The sequence below is a fragment of the Heterodontus francisci genome, chromosome 18 (assembly GCF_036365525.1).
Source record: "Heterodontus francisci isolate sHetFra1 chromosome 18, sHetFra1.hap1, whole genome shotgun sequence".
NCBI classification, from domain to species: Eukaryota; Metazoa; Chordata; class Chondrichthyes; order Heterodontiformes; family Heterodontidae; genus Heterodontus; species Heterodontus francisci.
Genome location: NC_090388.1, coordinates 22,394,437 through 22,421,549, shown reverse-complemented (window position 1 = coordinate 22,421,549; position 27,113 = coordinate 22,394,437). Strand labels below are relative to the sequence as shown.

Below are 27,113 nucleotides of genomic sequence, written 5' to 3'. Positions count from 1 at the left end.
GGAATGTAAACTGTGAAGAGGACACAAAGAGGCTGCAAAGAGACAGCAATGAGTGGGAAACAAAGTTGCAGATGGAGTGTAATTTAGAGAAGCGTGAGGTTATTCACTTTGGAAGAATAGAAACGGAACATTTTTTTAAAAGGTGTGAAACTTGTAATGGTTGATATTCAGAGGGACTTGTGTGCACTCGTATAAAGAGCACAGAAAGTTAGCATGCAAGTACAATCAGCAATTAACAGGCAAAAAGCATGCTGTCCTTTATTGCAAGGGGATTGGAGTACAAGAATAACGAAGTCTTGTTAACATTGTACACACTTTGGTGAGACCATACCTGGAGTAATGTGCGCAGTTTTGATCTCCGTATTTAAGGAAGGATATACTTGCATTGGAGTCAGTACAGCGAAGCTACTCTAAATTGGTAGCTGGGATAAGAGGCTGAATAAATCTGGTCTATACTTTCAGGAGTTCGGAAGAATGAGAGGTGATCACATCATTGAAACATTCAAGACTCTGAAGGGGCTTGATAGGGTAGACACGGAGAGGTTGTTTCCCCTAGCTGGGGAATCTAGAATATGGGACCAATCAGTTAGGACTGAGATGAGGAGAAATTTCTTCGCACAAAGGGTTGTGAATCTTTGGAATTCTCTATCCTAGAGGGTTGAGGATGCTCCATCACTGAACAGATTTTTGGTCTCTCAGGCAATCAAGGGATATGGAGAGCAGGCAGGAAAGTAGAGTTGAGGCTGAAGATCAGCCATGATAGCACTGAACGGCAAAGCAGGCTTGAGGGGCTGTATGATTACTCCTGCTCCTATTTCTTATGTTCTTATGCAACATTCCCAGAAAGTTCTTTCCGGTAAATCTCCAATGCTAAAATTAAAAGGTAGGACAAATAACAATAAAAAGATCCAATCTACAGCAGCCTATAAACTTATGAAAAAGTGTGTACAGAACTCAATTTACATTAAACCTTGTAAACTTGAGAAAGTCTAAATTTTGCTACTTACCATGCCTTTTGGGCCCAGAGTGCTTTTAACCAAATCTCCAACTGCAATGGCACCGACAAAAGACGACTGAAACAAATCATATACATGTTGAAAGTGTTTGTCTCGTACAAACCTATAATTACACTTTCCAATGCAACAGAAAGAAACAGTCAATAGCTTGGTTTCCTCTGTTCAGGCAACTCTAGTCAGTCCCATGTTCCAGACCCCATTACTTTCCATCCAGTCACTAAAGCCATTAATTGGTGATATGATGCAACAGTCTAGCAGTGAGGGAGGAAGGGAAAGAATACTTAGTGCGGGGTTCTAATGGAAGTCAGACAACTTAGATTTCTTTAAAATAAACTGCTTTGTAGATATTTTTTCCAATACATAATGGAGTACTTTGAACCAAACAGAAATTTCTCAACACCAGCTGTACAATTATTGACCTCTGAGTAACGATCCCTCTTAAGTTGCGCGCACACACGACTGCACAACAATCATGAGACTACTATACAGACCGCTCACAAGCTGTTCCCTTTAAGATTGCACGTTTGGTTGCGCAAAAACATTTATCGGTACCATACATTGAAATAAAGTCGAGCACAAAGAAAATTTAGAGGGATCTTGAACATTAACTTCATTATAGGGAATGAAACTAGTTTCTAAGACTGCACAGAGATCAACTGTTCACAATAATCAGTTAAAATCAATCCAAACATTTAATCAGACATAATTTGATAAATTATTGGTAAACAAATACAACAGTGATTAATTCTGACTACTACTGGTATTTTGGGCTAATTGTCTCTGCCCACCCGCTTAAAATTGTGTTTCAAAGCTTTTTCCAGACTGAATACGTCTTATTAGATGTATTATTCCAATATGCCAAAACAAAAAAACTCAGACCCCTCAAAGAATTAGCCTTCAAATATTACTTGGATTGCTTACCAGACGGGCTGTCTCAGCTTTTTCTTCATCTGCACCAGCTTTGAAGATGTTCACAGGGGAAAATGAAAGGGAAGCCTATAAAAAAAAACCTTCAAATTAATTCTAAAAATTTGAATGAATGATAAAACGAGTAATTTCAAATGCAGCAAATTACTATAGCCAGTGCATTTTTATTTTATTTTCAAGTACAGAGAGCTACCCCAAGTTCTAAATCCTATTGTACTGAAATGTTGAACCGCCTATATGTGTTTGAATAAAGTTAATCAAGTGTGTGCACATCAGATTTATGTGCAGGAATTTAAAACCTTACAACTTACTTAAGCGGCAGTGCTCAATAGAACATGGCTGAACAGCTACTCTGTTTATACAGCACAGCAATTTCACTAACAGTGAGGAAGAATATAGCAGAAAACAGAAAAGCAGTCACTGCAATCGCTTTCTGTGAGCACTGCAATAACCCTCAATCCTGCCTTAATGACCTCCAGACTCAACTATACCAATATTCTTCTGAGCAGCCTCCCATCTTCCACCCCACATAAACTCGTGCTCATTCAAAACTCTGCTTCCATATCTTAACTCACAAAATATTTCACCGCTGTGCTCACTGACGTATACTGGTTTCCAGTCCACTAATACCCATATTTAATACACATCCTTGTGTTCAAATCCCTCTATGCCCACACCCTTCCCTGTCTCTGTAACATGCTCCAGCCCTACAATCCTCCAAGAACTATGCATTCCTCAAATTCTGCCTCTTGTACACACTCCACTTCCTTTGGCACACCACTGGCGGCCATGCCTTCAGCTGTCTTGGCCCCAAGCTTCTCCCCTCTTCCAAGACTCACCTTGAAACCTAGAATAAAGGCAGAACATGCTGGAAATAATCAGATCAGACAGCAACTGTGGAAAGAGAAGCTGAGTTAACGCTTCAGGTCAATAAGCTTTCATCAGAACTGGGAAAAAGTTAGAAATGTAAGTTTTTAAGCAAGTGAAATGGGGGAGGGTGGAAAAATAACAAAAGGGAACATCAGTAATACGGCAGAAGACGGGAAACATTAAAAAGACAAAAGAGTTGGTGATGCAGAGCCAACGTAAAGAAAAATATGCGTCTAGAGGAGGTGTGAGTGGCAGAATGCTGCTGTCCAACAGGGAGCGTGGAAGGTCTGGTAGGCTAAACTGCATTTACTTTAATGCAAGAAACCTTACAGGTAAGGCAGATGAACTCAGAGCATAGATCGGTACATGGGATTGTGATATTATAGCTATTACGGAAACGTGGTTGAGGGATGGGCAGGACTGGCAGCTCAATGTTCCAGGGTACTGATGCTTCCGGTGTGACAGAGGTGGAGGTAAGAGAGGAGGGGGTGTTGCACTATTGATTAGGGAGGATATTACGACAGTACTTAGGATATCCCAGGGGGAATGTCCAGCGAGGCCATATGGGTAGAAATTAGAAATAAGAAAGGGGTGATCACTTTGATGGGATTATACTATAGGCCCCCCAATAGTCAGAGGGAATTGGAGGAGCATATATGTAGGGAAATCACAGATAGGTGTAGGAAATATAGGGTTGTAATTGTAGGTGATTTTAACTTCCCTAATATTGACTGGGACTGCCTTAGTGCTAAAGGATCAGATGGGGAAGAATTTGTTGTGTGTCCAGGATAGTTTTCTGAAGCAGTATGTGGATGGCCCTATTAGAGAAGGGGCTACACTCGACCTCCTCTTAGGAAATGAGGCTGGGCAGGTGGTTGATGTGTCAGTGGGGGAGCACTTTGGGGCCAGTGACCATAACTCTATTAGCTTCAAAATAGTTATGGAAAAGGATAGGACTGATCCTCAGGTTGAAGTCCTAAATTGGGGGAAGGCTAATTTCGATGGCATCAGACAGGAACTCTCAAAAGTTGAATGGGAGAGGCTGTTTACAGGTAAAGGGACGTCTAGCAAGTGGGAGGCTTTTAAAAATGAGATAGGAAGAGCTCAGGGCCGGCATGTTCCTGTTAGATGGAAGGGCAAGTTGAGAGAACCTTGGTTGACGAGGGATATTGAGGGTCTAGTCAGACAAAAAAGGAGACATATGTCAGGTATAGGCAGCTGGGAACAAGCGAGTCCCTCGAGGATGATAGCGGATGTAGTATACTTAAGAAGGAAATTAGGAGGGCAAAAAGGGGCCACGAGATTTCCGTGGCAGATAAGATAGAGAATCCTAAAAGGTCCTATAAGTATATGAAGAGTAAAAGGGTAGCTAGGGAGAGAGTAGGTCCCCTTAAGGATCAGTGTGGCAATCTACGTGTGGAGCCACGGGAGATGGGCGAGGTCTTAAATGAGTACTTCACGTCTGTATTTACCGTGGAGGTGGTCATGGAAGCTAGTGAGTTCAAGGGAGGGGACAGAGATATCCTGGAGCATATCAGCATTACAAAGGTGGTGGTGTTGGAGGTTTTGAAGTGCATTAAGGTGTATAAATCCGCAGGGCCTGATCAGGTGTATCCTAGGATGCTATGGGAAGCAAGGGAGGAGATTGCTGAGGCCCTGGCAGAGATTTTTGTATAATCTTTAGCCATGGGTGAGGTAGCGGAAGACTGCAGGATAGCTAATGTGCCTTTATTTAAGAAGGGCAGCAGGGATAGCCAGGGAACTACAGGCCGGTGAGCCTTACATCAGTGGTGGGAAAGTTATTGGATGGGATTCTGAGAGACAGGATTTATATGCATTTGGAAAGGCATGATTAGTAAGTTTGCAGAGGACACCAAAATTGGTGGTATAGTGGACAGTGAAGAAGGTTGTCTAAGGTTACAACAGGATATAGATCAACTGGGAAAGTGGGCAAGGGATTGGCAAATGGAATTTAATGCAGACAAGTGTGAAGTGATGCATTTTGAGAAGTTAAACGAGGGCAGGACATATACAGTGAATGGCAGGGCCCTGGGGAGTGTTATTGAGCAGAGACACCTTGGGGTGCAAGTACATAGTTCCCTGAAAGTGGCAACACAGGTAGACAGGGGGTGAAGAAGGCATATGGCATGCCTGCCTTCATCGGCCGAGGCACTGAGTACAAGAGTTGGGACGTCATGTTACAGTTGTACATAACATTGGTTAGGCCGCATTTGGAGTACTGTGTGCAGTTCTGGTCGCCGCACTACAGGAAAGATGTGACTAAGCTTGAGAGGGTGCAGAAAAGATTCACAAGGATGTTGCCTGGTTTGGAGGGCTTGATTTACAAAGACAGATTGGATAGGCTGGGTCTGTTTTCCCTGGAGCGAAGGAGGCTGAGAGGGGACATGATAGAGGTATATAAAATTATGAGAGGCATAGATAGGGTGGATAGCCAGAGTCTGTTTCCCATGGTAGGGGTGACTAAAACTAGAGGGCATAGATTTGTGAGAGGGAGGAGGTTTAAAGGGGATCAAAGGGGTAAATTTTTCACACAAAAAATAGTGGGTATCTGGAATGAGCTGCCAGAGGTGGTGGTGGAGGCAGGAACAGTAACAACATTTAAGAGGCATCTGGACAGGTACTTGAATGAGCAAGGCATAGAGGGATATGGAATTAATGCAGGCAGGTGGGATTAGTATAGACAGACATTATGGTCAGCATGGACACGGTGGGCCGAAGGGCCTGTTTCTTTGCTGTACGACTCTATGCCTCTATGAAAGCCAGAACAAATTTTGAGAAAAATAAGTGCAAGACCGAAACATGCAAAGAATAGAAAACAAAATAGGGGCAGAGATTATGCTCTGAAATTGTTGAACTCAATGTTGAGTCCAGAAGGCTGTAAATTGCCCAAAAGATGAGGTGCTGTTCTTCGATCTTGCGTTGAGCTTCACTAGAACACTGCAGGAGGCAGAGGACAGCATGAAAGCAAGGTGGATAATTAAAATGACAATACAACCAGAAGTCTGGAGTCATGCTTGCAGGCTGAACGAGGTGTTTGGTCTCCCCAGTGTAGAGCACATTGCATTGTGAGCAGTGAATACAATGTACTAAATTGAAAGTAGTACACGTAAATTGTTGTTTCACCTGGAAGGAATGTTTGGGGCCTTGGACGGTGAAGAGAGAGGTGGTAAAAGGGCACTCACACTGCAAAGGTGACATGGGAAGGGGATGGGTGTTGTGGGTATGAATGAATCAGGGTGTTGCCGAGGGAACAGTCCCTTCAAAAAACTAAAAGGGGATGGGAAGATGTGTCTGGTGGTGGCATCACACTGGATGTGGCAGAAATGGCAGAGCATGATCTGTTCAATGTGGGGGCTAGTGGGGTGGAAGGTGAGGATAAGGGAAATCCTATGATGGTTCTGGGAGGGAGGGAAAGCGGCTAGAGCAGAGGTGCGGGAAATGGGACCGACATGGTCAACCACTATGGGGGGAATCCTTGGTTAACGAGAAAGGAAGATATATCAGAAGCGCTGGTATGGAAGGATGCATCATCAGAATAGATGCGAAGGGAGACGGAGAAACCAGGAGAATGGAATGGAGTCCTTACAGGAAGAAGTGTAGTTGAGATAGCTGTGGGAGTCAGTGGACTTATAGTGAATATTTGTTGATAGATTATCCCCAGAGATGAAGAGAGACAAGTCAAGGAAGGGAAGGGTCAGAGAGGGACCACATGAAGGTGAGAGAAGGGTGAAAATTGGAAGCAAAATTGAAGTTTTCCAGTTCAGGGCGAGAGCAGGAAACAGCACTAATATAGTCATCAATGAATCAGAGAGTGAGAGATGAGGGAGAAGAGTACGAACATACGGATTAGGAGCAGGGGCAGGCCACTCAGCCCTTTGCGCCTGCTCTGCCATTCAATAAGTTCATAAGTAGGACTGACTGGAAAAAGCAATGTTCCACATATTGCACAAAAAGGCAGGCATAGCTAGGATCCATGCCGGTACCCATAGCGACACCTTTTATTTGAAGTAAGTGAGTTGAGTTGAAAAAGTTGTTCAATGTTAGAACAGGTTCAGCCAGGCTGAGGAGGGTGGCGGATGGAGACTGGGTGGGCCTCCGTTCAAGGAAGAGGCAAATAGTACAAAGACCGTCCAGGTGGGGAATGGAGGTGTAGCGAGATTGGACATTCACGATGAAGCAGACGGTTAGGCCCAGGAAATTAGAAACTGTTAAAGTGACGGAGGGCACCAGAAGATTCACGGATGTCAGTTGGAAGAGATTGGACATGGGGAGATAAACTAGACTCCAGAGAAAGAAATCATTCAGTGGGGTAGGAACAGGCTGAAATGATAGGTCTACCAGGGGAGACCTGTCTGTGGATGTTAGGAAGGAGGGAGAATGGGCTGTTTGGGGTTGGGGAACTGTGAGATTGGAAGCCGTGGCAGGAAGAATTCCAGGAGAGGTCAGTGAAAGTCCCGGAAACAATAACTTTAGATAAAGTGGTGGTGTCATGGTCCAGAAAAACCTATAACTTTGACCAAGCTTTTGGTCACCTGTTCTATGTCTCCTTTGGCTGTCAATTTTTAGAAACACAGAAAATTTACAGCACAAGAGGCCGCTTTCCTGCCCATCACGCTTGTGCCTGCTGGAAAACTGCCATTCAGTCTAATTCAACTGTTGGTCCATAGCCCTGTAGGATATGGCACTTCAAGAACTACTACTTGTATTTATATAGCGCCTTTAACATACAAAACTTCCCAAGGCGCTTCACAGGAGTATTATAAAACAAAATATGACACCGAGCCAAAAGGTGATATTAGGTCAGATGACCAAAAGCTTGGTCAAGGAGGAAGGTTTTAGGGATTGTCTTAAGGAAGGAAAACAAGCTGGAGAGGTGTAGGGAGGGTATTCCAGAGGTTGGGGCCTAGGCAACTGAAGATGCAGCCACCAATGGTGGAGCAATTAAAAACAGGGATGCATAAGAGGCCAGAATTCGAGCAGTGCAGATATCTTGGAGGATTGTGGAGCTGGAGGAGATTACAGATAGGGAGCAGCAAGTCCATGGAAAGATTTGAATACAAGGATGAGAGTTTTAAAATCAAGACATTGCTTGACCAGGAGCCAATGTAGGTCAGCGAGCAGAGGGTTGATAGGGGAATGAGACTTGGCGCAAGTTAAGACGCGAGCAGCAGAGTTTTGGATAACCTCAAGCTTATGGGGAGCAGTATGTGGGAGACCAGCCAGGAGTGCAATGGAATAGTCTAGAGGTAACGAAGGCATAAATGAGGGTTTCAGCAGATGAACTGAGACAGTGAAGTCGGGCAATATTACAGAAATAGGAAGTCTTGGTGATGGCACAAATATCAGGTCGGAAGCTCATCTGAGGGTCAAATGTGACACCCAAGGGGTGCAAACTGACTGGCTTAATCTTGGACTGTTGCCAGAGAGAGAGATGGAATCAGTAACTAGGAAACAGACTTTGGAGCAGGGACCAAAAACAATGCCTTAAGCCTTCCCAATATTTACTTCAAGCGTACAAAGTCTTTAAAAAATGTGATGAGGGCTTCTGCTTCTCCCACCCTTCGGATAGCAGGTTCCAGACCACCACTATCTTCTGGGTGAAAAATCTCAGTTCTCCGCAAATCCTTCTGCTAATTACTTTAACTCTATGCCCCTGGTTATTGACCTCCCTGCTCAGGGAAACAGGTCCTTCCTATCCATTCTATTTAGGCCCCTCAAAATTTTATACACCTTGAGTGAATCTCCCCTCTGCCTCCTACATTCCAAAGAAAACAACTCCAGCCTATCCAATCTTTCATTTTTGCTAAAGTTCTCCATTCGTGGCTGCATCCTTGTCAATCGCCCTGTGCCCTCTCTAGATTGATCACATCCTTCCTGTAATGCAGTGACCAGAACTGTATGCAGTACTTCAGTTGTGGCCGAATTAGTGTTTTATAAGCTCTCAGCTCTTAAATTCTACGCCTCTGCTAATAAAGGGAATTAGCTAGTGTGCCTCCCTAACCACTTTATCTACCTGTCCCTTGCAGCGTCGTGAGGAGTCTAACGATATTAATGACGCTATAAAAAATACTAGTTGTAACTGAAACCAGTTTTATTTATCCGCATTTTGCAGAATTTTGCGTTTTGAATCCTGGAGACGACCCGCACCTGCGCACTGGCTCGCAATAACGCTCCTCCCCGATAAAGCACTAGAACTTTCGGTGAGGCCGGCATTTACACGGCCTGTGCCTCCTGGTTCGGGTTCCATGTTCAGGGAAAGAGATGGCGAACGCGCTGGGGATTTTTCTACAGGCTCCTACGCCGCCCTCTAATCCTCCACTCAAGCCGATTCCAGTACCAGCCTTCCCCCTACAGCCTAAACAAACTCCACCCTCACGGAGCCCGGTTACCGGGCGGCTTAGGAACCGTTACCCACACCACGTGCTCGGCCAGAGCGAACGGAGGTTCAACTCCCCTCCACCAACCAACTAACACAGGGAAAATACAACGCGTCGGTCACGCCAAGCTGCCGAAAGGGCGCCGTGGCTGCCGATGTCACGGGCGCTCCGACTCCAGCCACCTACCATGATGAGACCGCGAGCGTCACTCTCCCTCAGCCGCTGTCCAACCGCCGGAAGCTGCGTCACGTTGACCCGGATGGAGCCCCGCCTCCAGAGCCCGGATGTAACCCCGGTGGCAGAGGCGCTCGGGTTGGATACGAGGCTGGTTCGAATGTGCGCTCCCTGGGCTGAATTAGGTGATGGATTAGTTAGTTGGGTGGTTACTTCTCGCATCTTGCTAGCCCAATTGGCATCAGGCTCCACTGTGCTACCTACCACTCTCCACCATTGAAAGAAGCTTTCCACATCAGCAATGAATACTTACAATGGCCCAATAGATAGTTATTATTCAGCAAAAAAAGTTTATTAATCATACCATGCTAAGTACATTGCTCACTTCTCGTGATGCAGCTTATTCCACAGGGAACTTCAAGAGTTGTTAAACACTGAATCTCTGGGCAACTGCCAAATATATGAACAATGATTTGTTAAAAAAATTTGGTTTTACTTCAAAACTAGAGGACTCTTGTAAACCGGGTGGCTGTAGCAATTATAAATGTTTGTAAAATCATTCTCATGCTACAAAAAATGTATTACGATATTGGCACTTTTGACATTTGACAACCTCAGGCACAAAACAGAGGGGCATTCCATGAAACCAACAATTTTGGCAATCTATGTCAATACCTGAAATGCAAACAAAAAAATTGGCAACTTCTAACTATATTTTTTGCTTGGAGTACATCCTATACTCAGTTATGACAAAGAGCAATGCAAGAAAACATGGAATGTTTGCAATTCAAAACACCAAAGGGGCTAAAATATATAGAAACCATTTTACAACAAAATTAAGCATGGATGTGCGCCACTCTGAGCTTGTACTACCTTCTTGTGTCCTATGTAAAAAATAATTTTAGAACTATTTTACTACTTTTATACAATCACTATATTTATGCAGGAAGAGAGACTATCACTTTATAACACATTAAGAATTTTACAGTATTGTACAATACAAAAATAGCCAAGAAACATTAGATGTAACTTTTCATCTTTAGTGTATTTTATAATCTAGGAATTGATAACTGTAGTGTGTGGTTTTTCTTTGCAATTATTAAATGGCACTGAGATACTGACCAGGTTTAAAATGACCAGTTGCTAATCGTGTCAAAAGTATTCTACTTTACAGTTAGAGAAAACTGCTGTTTCATTTTCAGAATGTGATTCATTTCAACAAATTAGACCTGAATGAAACTGGTAAAAGAAAGTGAACTATTACAAGCAAAGGGAGCAGCTTTGACAGCTAAGTATTTTGAACATGTGACTGCAAGGCACAAACATCATGTTTTAATGTCCTCCAACAAGTTCCTTTGAAATTTAAAGATAAACTGCATTAAATGTTATACCATTGCCTGGTGAAAGTGATTAATGCACACTCATACTTGGATTTTGGTTGGCAAATCTAAGCACAAATACAAGTTGCATACCATAATCAGTTAAGGCTAATGAAAAAAGCACACATCAATCACTATAGAAACTGCAGAAATTAAATTTAGTTAGGTATGTCATTTGCCTGCAAAGAATACACATACCATATAAAGTTCTGTAAGAAATGCTGGAAAAGCCAGCATAAAAGTAGACTTAGATATTTGCATAAATGTCAATGTCCTAGGGAGCGGCATATAATTCCAATTCAGTTGAATGGAATTAGCATTGTAAAAGTGATCATTTTCTAAAACCTAAGTTTAAACTGCAAGATGAAGTAAAAAAGGGTGCTCTTATGGAGTTCCTGCTCTACATGAATTCCCTTTAAACTGGCATAGCATATAAGGCTCAAAGTACAATATTCCTATAACTTTTCCTTAATTCAGTCTTCTGTTAGATTTTAGAAGAGAGAGCTCAGTCCTGTCTCTTTATTTAATAAAGGTGCAACTAAACAAAATAGTGCTTCCTAAGCTCACATTGGCAGGTCAGTACTATTGTGCCTTGTTTTTCTTGCTGTTCCATCATCTCTTGGCAGTGCTTTCTGTAAGTTTGACATAGCAGCAGTCTTTTCTATGTCTATCATTGCATATAATTCCGTTCGCCTGGTTGGAGTTTGTGGAAGTGGAGTAGTGGGTGTTTTTGGAGTCTGTGGGTTATCTGAATCACTACCACCTTCCAAGTCAACTTGGATGTAGTTCAGCTGCCTATGTTCTAGACTTGGTCGTCTTATATCAAAATTAAAAACACTTGGGGAACAATCCAGTTGTCGTAAAAAATCAACCTTGTGTACGTTAGGCTGGACAGTTACATTCTCTGTATTGACATAGTTGTGCATTTGATCAAGGTTAGCATGATAACCATTCTGAGAAGGCGTCTTTGGTCCCAAACTATCTTCTTCATCTCTGCTTAGTTTCCGTACTTCCCACACTGGAGGCAAAGAAGGCAAATTTTCATAATTCAAGAGTGCAATCCTCCTCTGAGCAGAATTGTTAATATTCTGAGCATCTGAACTATTATTTGACGTTAGTCTACTCCGTCTGCCTCCCGCGGCACTGGGGATTGATAGGCCATTAATATATTCATACACTAATTTGTTAGTAGAGGGTGCTTCTTTGCGCTCATCACTGTCGTAACCAGTGTCCCAATCAGTACAATTAGTGCCACTGCCAGCACTTGTCTGCTCACTTCCAAGGGCTTCCTGCCTCTCCTTTTCCATTAGCTGCATTTGCACAGGAGTTGGTCCCAAAACAAATTTAACCCCTTCGGGTTCAAAGACAACCTGGGCATTTCTCTCTTCCATAGAGCAGCAATGATCTCCTAGTTCTCTGGTGACATCACCATTTAAGGGTCGGAGTTCCAATGAAGTTTGCACAGTGCCTCTGTTTTTCAGTTCTTCATGTACACCAGAGGTATTGACATATGTGTGGACCTGTGAATAGGTGAAAAGTAAAGACACAATTGTTTAAAGAACCATTTAAAAGTGTGTCCCATACAATGGAAAAAAACTCACCAGTAGTAGAGCAATAATGTCTTCTTACTCACGATTCATGGTTTTTCAGATATTATGGGCTGAATTTTGCAATAGTAATGACAGCGAAACTGTCAGCATTCACTGTCATTACTCCTCTGAAACTGACAGCAACTTCTAAAGTCTGCCGTTAAAGGTGAAAATCCACAAGTTACTGTCAGTGATTCTACACTTCCCCATAGGGTGTGCTGTTGAAGACCCCTCAGACTGCAATCAAGTAGAAATCACTGACCTAACAAAATCTTGCCCTTTTAACATTAAGTTTCTTGTTGAATGAGTAACTAACTGGGTTTTTAATGGCATATTAAGTTCATAGTTACAGCTGAACAGCGTCACTGACAAACTAATATATTTGTGGAATGTCAAATTTCTCCATTACGATAAATTACATTTTTAAAATAATTTTAAAAAAAAGTTTATGATATTTCAACTTCTACTTTAATCCCACCTGTATTTTCCAATCATTTATTTCTCTCTCTGGACACCTGGAGAACCTCTTGATTTGGTGCCAGATTCAAACTGCCATCAAGAAAAGGGGAAATCCACTCCACAGGGATCACGAGATCTTTGTGGGCAGCTTTCTTCAAAGTCATTGGCGAGCACCGTTGCTTCACCGCTGACTGTTAAATCCAGGCCTATATTTTCTCAGCACAAAGTACAAGAGCATATTCTGTTTTTAGTTTAGTTTAGAGATACAGCACTGAAACAGGCCCTTCGGCCCACCGAGTCTGTGCCGACCATCACCCACCCATTTATACTAATCCTACATTAATCCCATATTCCTACCACATCCCCACCTGTCCCTATATTTCCCTACCACCTACCTATACTAGGGGCAATTTATAATGGCCAATTTGCCTACCAACCCGCAAGTCTTTTGGCTTGTGGGAGGAAACCGGAGCACCCGGAGAAAACCCACGCAGACACAGGGAGAACTTGCAAACTCCACACAGGCAGTACCCAGAATTGAACCCGGGTCGTTGGAGCTTTCTATATTAAAAGATTCTTCAGATGTTAAGAATTAAGTTGAAATTTTAATATCCTGACTTTTTCCCCTTCAACAATGTTAGATAAAGCTACTGTTGCTTTTGCAAGTACAGAAATGCTTGTCATGAAAAAAGATGTCTCTCCTAATTACATGTACTAAAAGGAACACAAACATTTACTTTTTTGCAATTTAGCCACACAATTATTTCAGGGTAAAATGTCACACTTTTCTTACTTGTTCCTCTGAAACTATTAGAGGGTGTGTTGACTCTTCATCCACTGAGGGCAGACGTGCACTGCCTACAGATGGATGTCGTGTTGAAGGATGAGAAGAGCCATCTCCAAATGATGGGTACCTAGGATATCCATTTGGTAAACTTGGTTGAACAAAACCTGGAGCTGAAAGGAATAAAACACAAATAACTGCAGATATATTTGTAAATCCAGCCATATTACATTTTTACTGGCATGACGTTTGATTACAATTTTCTGAAATACTTACGTAAATATTTCTACGCAGTGGAACCCTTTTATATTTAAATATCATCCACTGTAACTTCAGCAGAAGAGCTGTAGAAATCTTGGAATAATAGTGGTTTTCCAGAGTTGTCATAGCTCTTCTGTTGAAATTAAAGTAGATGTTTGGGAGAACATCCACCACCACTATCAGAAATTTGACTGTTTCAAGATTCAGTCGCTTAAGCATTGCTGATAGTTTGATAACACAGAAAGCAGCAAGGTGAAGTCTGGACAACAAATATTTGCATTCTAATCCTGACTCAGAACAGCTAATTAAAAAACCAATGCCAAATATTGCCATTGATAATTAAAATTACAATGTGTATTGACTTTAGAAAGCTGCAAATGCAAACAATTTCTATTTTATGGTCTATTTTATTTTTGGATACGCACGCCCACATTCAAAGAAGTTAGTATAACCTGATCAATATTAAAATATTGCATCAATGAAATAAATTTTTTTTAAAATCTGCCAGTAAGTTGTTTGAGTTTATACACAAAGGATTAAAATTATGATTGTATTCATATCATCCCCAAATTTAAAGTGCTCCCTCATAATTTTAATTGTATGCCATTAGATCAATATTTACCTTAAAACAAGACTTTCAATAAATGGACTATTGCAGTTGAATTTAAAGTGAATAAATAGTTGAGTGCTCTCAACAGACAAAACACTGAAGAATACCAGAAGGACGTTGATACACACCAGAGGGGAACAAAATAGCTTATCAATAGATACTGAAACAATTTTCCTTTACTGTACTTACTACCAGCAGGATGACAAAAAGGGCAAATTTCTTGCAGGACTATTGAGAGTCAATGCAGGTAAGTGCAAGGCCATCCATTTTGGACTCAAAAAGGATAAATCCAAGTATTATTTCAATGGGAACAGTGGAGGTCCAAAGAGATTTAGGGGTCCAAGTATACAGATCACTAAAATGTAGTCAGGTACAATAAATAATCAAAAAGGCCTTCCTGGACCTATCTGCAGCCTTTGACTGCAACATTTTCCTCCAACATCCCTCCTCCAATGTCCAGCATTGTGGAACCGCATTCACCTGGTTCCAATCTTATCTATCAAGTTGTAGCCAGGGAATCGCCTGCAATGTCTTCGCTTCCCACTTCCCCACCACTACCTCTAAAGCCTTGGCCCCCTCCTAATTCTCATCCACATGGTGTCCTCGGTGACATTATCCGAAAACATAACAGGTTCCACATGTACAGCGAGGGCACACAGCTCTACCTCACCACCACCTCTATCGACACCTCCAAAGTCTCTAAATTGCCAGACAGCTTATCCAACATCCAGTACTGGATGAGCAGAAATTTCCTCCAATTAAATACTGGGAACACAGAAGCAATTGTCTTCAGTTCCCGCCACAAACTCCATTCCCTAGCCACCTACTCCATTCGTCCCCCAGCAACTGTCTGAGGCGGAACTAGACCATTCGCAACCTTGGTGTAGCATTTGGCCCCAAGCTGAGCCTCCCACCCACATATCTGCGCCATGACCTAGATTGCTGACTTCCACCCCCATAACATCATTCGACTCTGCCCCTGCTACAACTCATCTGCTGCGGAAACCCTCACTCATGCCTTTGCGACCTCAAGACTTGACCATTCCAACGCTCTCCTGGCTGGCCTCCCATCTTCCACCCTCCATATGCTTCAGCTCATCCAAAAACTATTATAACACACACCAGGTCTCGTTCATCCATTCACCTGTGCTTGCTGACCTACATTGGCTCCTGGTCTAGCAACTCCCTAATTTTAAAATGCTCATCCTGGTTTTCAAATTCCTCCATGGTCTTGCCCCTCACCATCTCTGTAATCTCCACCAGCCCTCCAAAATCTCTGTGCTCCTTTATACTTCTGGCCTCTTGAGCATCCCCGTAACACTGTGGGTGTACCTACCCCACATGGACGGCAGTGGTTCAAGAAGGCAGCATGCCACCACCTTCTCAAGGGCAATAAATGCTGGCCTAGCCAGCAATGCCCACATCCCATGAATGAATAAAAAAAAATTGCTCCAACATTGGCAAGGCAACTGTGCCTTCAGCTGTCTAGGCCATAAACTCTAGAATTCCCTCCCTAAACCTCTGCACCACTCTACCTGTCTCTCCTTTAAGACACTCCTTAAAATGCACCTTTCTGACTAAGTTTTTTGTTATCTGTCCTAATATCTCATGTGGCTCGGTGTCGATGCTCCAGTGAAGCGCCTTGGGACATTTTACTATGTTAAGGGCGCTACATTAATGCAACTTATGGTAATGGAAAGTAAGCCTTTAAAACTGGAGGGCTAGAATATAAAGGAGAGGAAGTTTTGCTACAGGTACACAAAGCCTTGGTTACACCACATCTGGAGTACGATATATGGTTCTGGGCTGGGCAGCACACCTTAGAAAGGAAATATTCACCTTGGAAAGAATGCAGCACCAGTTCACCAGAATGTTACCAGGGCTCCAAGGGTTATGAAGTGAGATTGTTAAACCAAGCTGGTATTCCCTGGATAATTGAGGTTAAGGGTTGATTTTATTGAGACTTCTAGGATTTTCAAAGATTTTAAGAGAAATGTTTTCCACTGGTGAGAGTCTAGGACAAGGGGACATAATCTTAAAATCAGAGCCAGGCCATTGAGGAAAAAAGTTAGGAAACACTTTTCACTCAAACTGTGGTACTCCCACAAAGAACAGTAGATGCTAGCTCAAATAGTTTTAAATCTGAGATCGATAGAGTTTTGCTAGACAAGTCCATCAAGCTATATGGAGTCAAGGCGCGTGGAAGGAGTTAGGATCCAGATTAGTCATAATCTCACTGAATAATGGAACAGGCTTGATGGACTGATTGGCCTACTCGCAATACGGGCTGAATTGGGCAGATCTGATGGATGAGCAGGACCTTTTCTGTCTTTTTTCAGACATTCATATGACCTAGCTCAGTGCTTTCTGGGCCTGCACATTGTTGAGAAAGGGCCCCCTGCAGCTTTGGTCATTCTGAAGCCCCTGTTTCAGACCTCACCATAAACATGGCATCCTTGCTAATAATTCCATCTGTCTCCCCCATTCATTGTTTCAGGCTGAAGCAGCACGCTTGCAATCTCAGCATCTTATTCTACCCTGAGCTGGGCTTCTGATCCCATATCTTCTCCATCACAAAGAACCTCCTCCACCTCTAATATCACCTATTTCTGCCCTACCTTAGCTCATCCACTGCTAAAGCCTTCATTCATACCTCTGTCACCCTCTTACTTCACTATTCCAATGGTGTCCTGACTGGCCTCCCATCCTTCACAGTCCATACACTTCAGCTCAATAGCTGCCTGTATCTTATTCTGCACCAAGTCCCACTCTTCCCTGTCCTGACATTTGAGAGATTGGGTTGAGGCACATGTTGCTGGAGAATTCAGGGAGTTGTACTCTGCATCTAACCATACTTTACTTTACTGAGACTGCTTCATGGTAACAATGAATGTCTGAAATAGATGGTGTTAAACTTCCCAGCACTAATATCCCTCACGTTGACAAGTAGAAATTCACATGATTTTTTTTCCAATAAGTAGGCCTTCTGGTCATCCAGCTGCATGTTTACAACTTAATGATGATTATTGCATCATTTCACTTGGTACTTTGAACTGTCACTTGATGTAAGTGTGATAGACTGATCATTTTAACTGTGGCATCAGCAACTTTTGTGACAAAACTGGCAATTTTGTGGGGTCAAGAAGAACGTGACATGTTTGTGACTAAAAATTTTGGACATTTCAAGTTTGCTGGCACAGAACTGTCAAGTATAATCTTTTTTTTTCAAAACAAAGGCATATGGATTGTGAAAAATATTCAATGCAAATTTAGTTGCTAAAATTGTCTCAGACTTTTCTGAGGCCTTAGTCATTCATGGCTAGTTGATTGGTGGTCTGTATTTTAGTAATTGAACACTGCACCCTGTTGGGAGGTTAGTCAAAGGAGACAACCTCTCAGTTAGTAAGTATACTCACCTACTGCAGCACAGAGACCAAATTCATGGCAAGGGCATCTTTTAGCCACTTGGCCTTCAAGGTGAAGCTGTTTCCTTACAAGAGTTATTTTTGAACAAAAGCAAAAACAACAAATAATACTCACTGGTAGGTGTCCGCGGAGTTCTCGGAATATCTAATTCATTTTGTTGCTCATTTCTTTCTACAACTGGCTCTTCCACTACACTTATACTGTTAGACTGCATGATATCCTGCAGTAAGTTGAAGATCTCTTCTGCTCGTGCACATTTGAAAGCAAAAATTCCTAAAGAATAGATGGACATTGATGATTTAATACACAAACATAAGAGATTTTGAAATATCTTTGACAATTTTAATTAATATATACAATGTTATACACTCTTCCATTAACAATTTTTACAAGTTGAATAAAAATCAATGTTCTATGATTTACAAAACTTTTCCCCTCCCCTCTCTCTCCTGAGGACATTTAATCCATGCTGATGTTATGGCCCCAAGGGCTCTGCTGACCCTCCAGCATCTCACCCAAGTGGCCGTTATTTTCTTGAGACTTGGCAGTGAGCGCTGGCAGGCTATTCATCCTCTGGGTGCTTTACAGCCAAGTACAATCCTCACCCAATTTCCAAACAGATGCACTTCCAGGAGATGTTATTAGATAGCAATCAGGAACAGGAAAGCTGTTTTCCCCTCCCTATCCCAGTGTCACCAAGGCAAATTGTAGCAACCCTACAACCACGCAGCCGAGGATCCAATAACTCAGGACAGACCAGGAATCAAGTCTTTGTGGTCCATATGGCTCAGCTATCTACTGGATAACAAATAAACTATTGTGAGGAACCATGTGCATACTTTTTATTGAAGCATTTAATAATTAATGTAAAATACATAACTAGGTCATAAGGGATAACATGTATTTAATAAACTTGTCAAAAAAAAGAAAAAACACTAATTGGATGATATTGTGGGGGCCGGGGTGGGGGGGGGGGGGGTGGGGGAGGGGGTGGAGACACAGTGCTGTTCATACAAACAACTCTGGTTGGCCCCCAAGAGATTACATACAGTCAATGCAGGCACCAATACCAGCTGTCTCCCCAGTATTGTGTCTCTTTGCAATGAACAGCAGAGGGAGCTTGACTTACCACTACAAGTATAGACAGATACCCTGTGATGTCCATTATTCCCAGCTTTTTGGTTTATTCTTCCATTGTAAGCATTAAGTTAGAGTCAACATTCTTGTTAATTTAAGTACTCAATGTTAGAAGTTATTTTCTTTCTAAATACCAAACACAATTATCTTTTTGTGCAGTAAAAAAAATTGATGCCACAAAAATACCAATGAGTATTTAAATTCATGCAAGACATTTCTTTGATTGCTATTGAATGAATATACTGCAATACTTTTCCAAGTGGAGAATCAAATGATAAAAATCAAACATCAAAACACCTATCTCATGTCTCCAAAATGGTTCAAATTGGTTCACATGTAATGAAATGCTGTGAAGTACAGTGATTGTTCATGACCTTGGCTTTTGGAAAACAGCAAGATACACAAACAGTAAAATTAAAAATCAGTTAACATGATTTTGATGGTGTTGATTTAGGGAGGAATGTTGGCCAGGGAACGGGAAGAACTCCTTCATCTTTGAATAGTGTCATGGGCTATTGAATGACCTCCTACACCACCAAAATATGCAGACAGGATCTAAGTTTAACATGTCATCTGAAGGACAGCATCACCAGCAATCCCTCACTACTGCATTGGAGTGTTATTTCAGGTTGTGTATTTAATTCCTGGATTGGGCCTTAGACTAGGTATGACGACTGAGATGGCACCCTAGGTGTTCTCCCACACTCCTTGTATTTTCAGGGAAATTAAATATAGGGACAAAGTACATTTAGACACTGCAAGAAATGATTTGGAACTTCTATTTGTAGCTCCCCTGATGCTTAAAAGTAATTGTTAGGCTGTTCACAGAATGAATTATTTTTCAGATGAATGACAGTTGGTAAAATTGAGCGAGATCAGATCAGGAAGTTCCTCGGCCTGTGCTGGCTCATGTCAATAGGGCATGGCAATTGGTTTCAACACTCCTTGTTTGAGAGAAGGGGGATTGGTAGGAACAAAAGAGTGTGTTCCTGACTCTGATGACTATCCAGTGGTCCTTACTGGAAGTGCAGATGTAGGACAAGATCTTGGTCTGTATAGCTCTTCTAAGACAAAGAAAACTCATTAGATACCTAGTCTATACAGTAAATTTTTTTTTCAAATAGTTTGTGTGCTGAATTGAATGCTTTCATTTTTTTTGAAAAAAATGTCCCTTTGTTGAAGGTGTTGATTCCTCTTTGGTGTATTAATCCATGTGTATTGCTTGCTTTCCACGAACCAAATCAAATGCCTATTATTCAATTGTGAACCATAACAATGGGTGCCAGCAGGTTGTTGAAACAGTGGGCTCCACTGTGGTGCACCTATGGTTGAAAAGCCTGCTGACTCATGGCATCCAGGCTCACACATGAATAAAGGCTACGTGAGTGAAAGCCAGCAAAATCCATTCAAATTTATATCAGGAAGGAATCAACACCTCCAGGAATGCAGGGAATATTTGATGAGAAAAGAGAAATTATTCTACAGGGACTACTGCTGTTTCTAATTAACATAAATCTCTTGGATAAAGAAATTTAATGCACTATTGTCAAATCGCAGATGAGACCAAATGAAAAGGGACAGAGAAATTGGAAGGGGTAGAATTAGTTGGATTAAATGAAAGTAGGCAGAGCAATGGCAGAAGAAATTTTATGCAGACAAGTCTAAAGTACTGCACGTAGGAAGAAAACATTTGTGAGACATCTACTTAATGAAGAGTGCTGAAATTGCCAAGGATGAAGGAAAACAAGATCTCGGAGCCTTAGCAGACTCTTCACTGAGCATGTCCAACTAATAGAGGGCAATAATCAACAAAGCCAACAGAACATTGAAAGATAGAATACAAATCAGAAAAAGTCACGAACAAACTTTGCACTGTGGGTACTGCTTCCATTTCTAGTTGCCAAGACTAAAAGGAGATATTCAAGTGCTAGAGGCAGTGCAGAGCAAAGCCATTAGGCTGATCCCTAATGCCAAAAATATGCATTATGGGAGAAGAATGGAAAAATGCTTCAGCCTAGAAGAGAGACACCTGAGAGGTCATCTTATAGAGGTATTCAAGAAAAGGTAAATTTAGCATATTACTTTCAATTAAATTGCAAAAGAACAAAGGGAAATAATATGATTAGGCAGAGACAACATGGTAATATGAAAGGGAAATTGTGTTTGACAAATGTGTTAGTTTTTTTGAGGATGTAGGGGAACCAGTGGAGAGAGTATATTTGGATTTTTAAAAGACATTTGATAAGGTGCCACATAAAAGTTTGTGACACAATTTAAGGGATCATGGGGTAATGGGTAATATATTATCATAGATAGAGGATTGGTTAAAGGACAGAAAACAGAGAGAATGAATAAATGGGTCATTTTCTGTTTGGCAGGCTGTTACTAGTGGGGTGCTATAAGGATCAGCGCCTCAGGCCTCAGCTATTTACAATCTATATTGATGAGTTAGATGAAGGGACCAATTATAATGTACCCAAGTTTGTTGACGATACAATGGGTGGTTGATGGTCGGCACAGACTCGGTGGGCCGAAGGGCCTGTTTCAGTGCTGTATATCTAATACTAATAACAAAGCTAGGTGGAAAAATATGTGTGAAGGGCAAAAACAGTCTGCAAAGGGATATAAACAAGATGGCAAGAAGGTGGCAGATGGAGCATGATATGGGGAAATGTGAAGTTATTTGCGATGGTAGAAAGAATAGAAAACTTTTTTTTAAATGGTGAGAAATTGTTAAATGTTGATGTTCAGAGGGATTTGGGGATCCGTGTGCATGAAACACAATGTTAACAAGCATATCCAGCAAGTAATCAGGAAAGCAAACAGCATGTTGGCCTATATTGCAAGGGGGTTGGAGAACAAGAGTAAGGAAGTCTTAGGACAATTGTACAGGGCTTTGATGAGAGCACATCTAGAATCTTGTGTACAGTTTTGGTCCTTACCCAAGGAAGGTCAGACTTGCCCTGGAGGGAGTGCAAAGAAGGTTCATTAGACTGGTTCCTGGGATGAGGGGATTATCCTATGAGGAAAGATCAAGTTGAATGGGCTTATATTCTCAGGAGCTTAGGAAAATGAGAGATCATCTCAATCTAACATAAGATTCTGTGAAGGCTTGACAGGGTAAATGCTGAAAGACTGTTTCTCCTGGTTGGAGAGTCCAGAACTGGGGGGGCTTGGTCTCGGGATAAGTGAATAATGCATTTCAGAATTACTACATAGGAACAGTTCCATAAAATCCAACTGAATTCAAAACAAGACAAATCTCTCTCAAAGCATACTTTTGAACACAAATACTAAAAGAGTATTCTTCTAAATCCAGTTAAATTAAGTGACAGACATACCTTGCCCAGTTTGACATCTCCGGCCACTTTCAAAAGAGAAGAGGTTAGAATCATAGCCGTAGCGACGCAGACAGAGGTAGGGCCATTTCACAGCATCTCTCTTTCGTGTATGTAAAATCAATTCTGTATCTGTAAGTTCCATTATACCAGAACCCAGCTCATTGCCATCATCATCCACATTAATCACCTAGGGAAAAAGTGCACTTTAAACCTTAACTGGCATAATAAAAAAAATTCCAACACAATTATAAGTGTCAATCACATTTCTATGGAAATAACTGTGTCTATAAATTTGGGCAATCTATAATACTCCGGAAAATACTAGAAAATACACATGATGTGGTTTCTGGATTTCCAGTGACTTGAGCAATGCTATAATGTTAAAATTAGGAACCCTGTTTATCTGAGAAACCTGGAAAATACTAGTTAAGTTTAGAATCCTAGAAATACCCTGCTTATGGCTGTAGGAATTTTGTGTCATTCATTCTCAATTTGACCATAAAGCAGAGAACACAGTATAAAGGATAAACTTCAATTTACAAATAAATTGGGGTTGGCAAGCTGTAACTAGCCGAGTACCACAAGGATCAGAATTTGGGCCTCAGTACCACAAGGATCAGTAATATAAAAGCAAAATACTGCGGATGCTGGAAATATGAAATAAAAACAAGAAAATCTAGAAATACCCAGCAGGTCTGGCAGCATCTGTGGAGACAGAAGCAGAGTTAACGTTTCAGGTCAGTGACCCTTGAAGGGGCCTCAGCTATTTACAATCTATATTAATGACTTAGATGAGGAGACTGAGTGTAATGCATCCAAATTTGCTGACAATACAGATTAGGTTCAGAAGGAAGCAAAGAAGCTGCAGAGGGATATAACCACAGAAAAGTTACTGCACAGAAGGTGGCCATTCAGCCCATCTTGTCTGCGCCAGCCGGAAAAAAACAAGCCACCCATATCATTTTGGAGTCTACAGCTATCCTCTTCACTATCAACTACACGGCCAATTTTTGTGTCATCTGAAAATTTTTCAATCATGCCTCCCACATTTAATTCCAAATCATTCATCTGTACCAGAAACAGCAAGGGACCCAACACTGAACCCTGTGAAATGCCACTGGAAACCACTTTCCAATTGCAAAAACATCCGATCACTACCCTTTGTTTCCTGTCACTGAGCCAATTTTGGATCCAACTTGCCACATTCTCCTGTATCCCATGGGCTTTCATTTTTCTGACCAGGTTGGGTGAGTGGGCAAGAACGTGGCAGATAGAATACAACGTGGAGAAGTGTGAAGTTATTCACTTTGGTAGGGTAAATAAAGCCGCAAAATATTTTTTGACCGGTAAGAGACTGGGAAATGTTTGCATTCAGAAGAACCTGGGTGTCTTTGTACATTAATCACAAAGTTTACATGCAGGTACAGCAAGTAATTAGGAAAATTGAGAGCTTTTGTTACAAAGGCATTGCAGTATAAGAGTAAAGACATTTTACTACAGTTAAACAGGGCATTGGTGAGGCCACACCTGAGAGTACTGTGTGCAGTTTTAGTCTCCTTACTTAAAGGAGAACATACTTGCCCCAGAGCAAGTGCAACAAAGGTTCGCTAGACTGGTTCCTGGGATGAAGGATTATCCTACGAAAAGAGATTGAGTAGACTAGGCCTATATTCATTGAAATTTAGAAAAATTAGAGTGATCTAATTGAAATATCTAAAATTCTTCAAAGGCTTGATGGAATAGATGCTGAGAAAATGTTTACCTGGCTGGGGAATCTAGAACACGGGGTCACAGTCTCAGAATAAGGGGTTGCCCACTTAGTACTGAGACGAGGATAAATTTCTTCACTCAAAGGGTTGAGTGTCTTTGGGATGCTCGACCCCAAAGAACTGTGGATGCTCAGTCATTAAGTATATTCAAAGCAGAGGTCAATAGATTTTTGGGTACGAAGGGAATTAAAGGACATGGGGATAGTGCGGGAAGGTGGAGTTGAGGTAGAAGATTAGTCATGATCTTACTGAATGACACAGCAGGCTTGAAGGCCTATTCCAGCTGCTATTTATGTTCTTATTGTCATGAAAACCCTTTCATTAAATTAATTTTAATCAGTTGGAACCTTACATTAGACTTTTAATGGAAAATTTTGCAAGTAACTTTTTTAAAAACTGGCAGCCAAGATGGCCACTGCCACCTTAAATTTAAAACTGAAAAGGAAAAGTCCCATCCAGCCTAGCCAGAACAATGGGGCGTTCTCTGTGATTGAATTACTGAGAATGGCTCATCAACACGGTTATCAGGGCAACCTACACCCATTGACTTTGAAAGAGCCAACCCCCCTCCAAGTGTGACTAGACATCATGAGGTGTAACACCTTGAATCTCAGAGAAAATTCCAGAAAAACTTCATTAAAAAAACAAAGGGGCTTGATAAAATCATGTGACTGCCTGCACAGCTTTGGAGAGACTGTAAGCTTCGTCACACAGAAAGCAGTAGCTGAAAAAGCCAGCAACGAAGCAGGTCTCTCTCTCTCTCCCCAGCAAGTATCAAGAGAAGATTTGGCTGTGACTGGGAACCCCCTCGAGCCTACAGACCACCACAACCAGCAACTAGGACGAGAAAACCCCTTCTGCCTTCAGGAGCCCTGAGCAAAGCAAGCCCACCACTGTGCACGTGGCCCAGCAAGGACGTCAGGAATATAATTTCAGCTGAGGACTACTGAACTCACAAACTGTATTTAAATTCCATTTATTCCAGAATTTAATCCAACCACCAAATCTGTTTTCCCTCTGTAATCTATTTGTGTGTGGGAGACTCTCGAGTGAATGTGTGCATAAATGTGTAACTTATTTTTAGTATTTTTAACCAGGGTAGAGTGTTAAGAGCAGTAAACCTACATCTTTCTTGGTTAAACTCAAGAAAACCTGTCTGATTGGTTCTTTTGCAATCACATTAGAAGAACAGGAGCAGGCACTCACTGAGGTAATAAGTTTAATCACTGTTAAAAAAGGATAAACCCTGTTGCGGTCAAACGAGAAAAGGGGCGAAAGGGGAGCCTGAGAACCCCTCCTCATCTGACCGTAACATTATGTAAATCACCATTTATTCAACCACAACTACTCGCATTTAATCCAGAACCATGTCCCACATGGCTCATTTGATCAAACAGTGATTGAACCAGTAAAGCTTTGTTAGAGTAACTATAATGGTTCATACAGAGTAGAATGAGAGATAAATCATCAGTTTGCGATGTTTTAATATTTATGCCAAACAACTTGTTTTTAAACAGCACAATGATTATTATTAGTTAAATTCTATCAATGTTTATCAGAGATTTGATAGAGGTGTACAAGATTATGTTTAGATGAGGGAGACAAGGAAGAAGTATTCCCATTAGCTTATGGTACAAGGACTAAGGAACAAGGTTTTGGGCAAGAGATGCAGGGGGGATGTGAGGAAGAACTTTTTTTTTTTTTTACGCAGTGTGGTAATGACCTGGAACTCAGAGGCTAGGAATCCTGAGGCGAGTAACTCACCTCCTGACTCCCCAAAGCCTGTCCACCATCTACAAGGCACAAATCAGGAGTGTGATGGAATACTCTCCACTTGCCCGGATGGGTGCAGCTCTAACAACACTCAAGAAGCTCGACACCATCCAGAACAAAGCAGCCCGCTTGATTGGCACCCCATCCACAAACATTCACTCCCTCCACCACCGACGCACAGTGGCAGCAGTGTGTACCATCTACAAGATGCAATGCAGCAATGCACCTTAGACAGCACCTTCCAAACCTGCGACCTCTACCAACTAGAAGGACAAGAGCAGCAGATGCATGGGAACACCACCACCTGCAAGTTCCCATCCAAGACATACCATCCTGACTTGGAACTATATCGCCATTCCTTCACTGTCGCTGGGTCAAAATCCTGGAACTCCCTTCCTAACAGCACAGTGGGTGTACCTACCTCACGTGGACTGCAGCGGTTCAAGAAGGCAACACACCACCACCTTCTCAAGGGCAATTAGGGATGGGCAATAAATGCTGGCCTGGCCAGTGATGCCCACATCCAATGAATGAATAAAAAAAAACTTGCTGCCTACGAGGGTGGTGGAAGCAGGGACAATCAATGATTTCAAAAGGAAATTGGATGGACACGTAAGAAATATACTTGCAGGGCTATGTGAAAGAAACGTCCAAGCCTGTTAAAACACTGAGACGAGGATGCTTTGGTGGAGACTGTTTATTGCTTGCCACAGAGCTTACTTCTCCACTCCTAACACCACCCAACCAGTGCTGCCTGACTCTTGAAATATACACATTTGATTACAATTGATTAATCAACACCCCACACCTGCTCACCCTATTACCTTCAACTACTAGGTATTTAACATCCATTAACAGAACATAGACACCAACATATGAAGTAGGAGCAGAAGTAGGCCATTCGGCCCCTCAAGCCCGCTCCGCCATTCAATGAGATCATGGCTGATCTGTTTGTGTATCGAATTCCACATTCCCATCTACCCCCAATAACCCTTGATTCCCTTGCCAAACAGTTATTCAATGATCCAGTCTCCACCACCTTCTGAGGCACAGTGTTCCAAAGTCACACAGCCCTCAGAGAAAAAAATTCTCCTCATCTCTGTCCTAAAAAGGTGACTCCTAATTTTAACATAGTGCCCCCTAGTTCTGAACTCACCCACAAGAGGAAACATCCTCTCCACATCCACCTTGTCAAGACCG

At 41.9% G+C, this 27,113-nt stretch overlaps 2 protein-coding genes across 2 annotated transcripts in view; both read right to left on the bottom strand.

Annotated features, from left to right (window-relative positions):
- cct2 (chaperonin containing TCP1, subunit 2 (beta)) overlaps nt 1-9,622 on the bottom strand; it is a 34,993-nt gene extending 25,371 nt beyond the window's left edge. The window contains exons 1-3 of the mRNA XM_068050403.1: nt 9,398-9,622; nt 1,938-2,012; nt 1,008-1,073 (exon numbers count right to left, since the gene is read on the bottom strand). Of these exons, the coding sequence (XP_067906504.1) occupies nt 1,008-1,073; nt 1,938-2,012; nt 9,398-9,607 (351 nt within the window). The 5' untranslated portion in view covers nt 9,608-9,622. The remainder of the gene's footprint in view (nt 1-1,007; nt 1,074-1,937; nt 2,013-9,397) is intronic.
- Nucleotides 9,623-10,903: 1,281 nt separating this feature from the next.
- Nucleotides 10,904-27,113, bottom strand: part of frs2a (fibroblast growth factor receptor substrate 2a) — a 77,223-nt gene continuing 61,013 nt past the window's right edge. Inside the window, exons 4-7 of the mRNA XM_068050404.1 lie at nt 22,372-22,558; nt 18,008-18,166; nt 13,606-13,769; nt 10,904-12,284 (exon numbers count right to left, since the gene is read on the bottom strand). Of these exons, the coding sequence (XP_067906505.1) occupies nt 11,328-12,284; nt 13,606-13,769; nt 18,008-18,166; nt 22,372-22,558 (1,467 nt within the window). The 3' untranslated portion in view covers nt 10,904-11,327. The remainder of the gene's footprint in view (nt 12,285-13,605; nt 13,770-18,007; nt 18,167-22,371; nt 22,559-27,113) is intronic.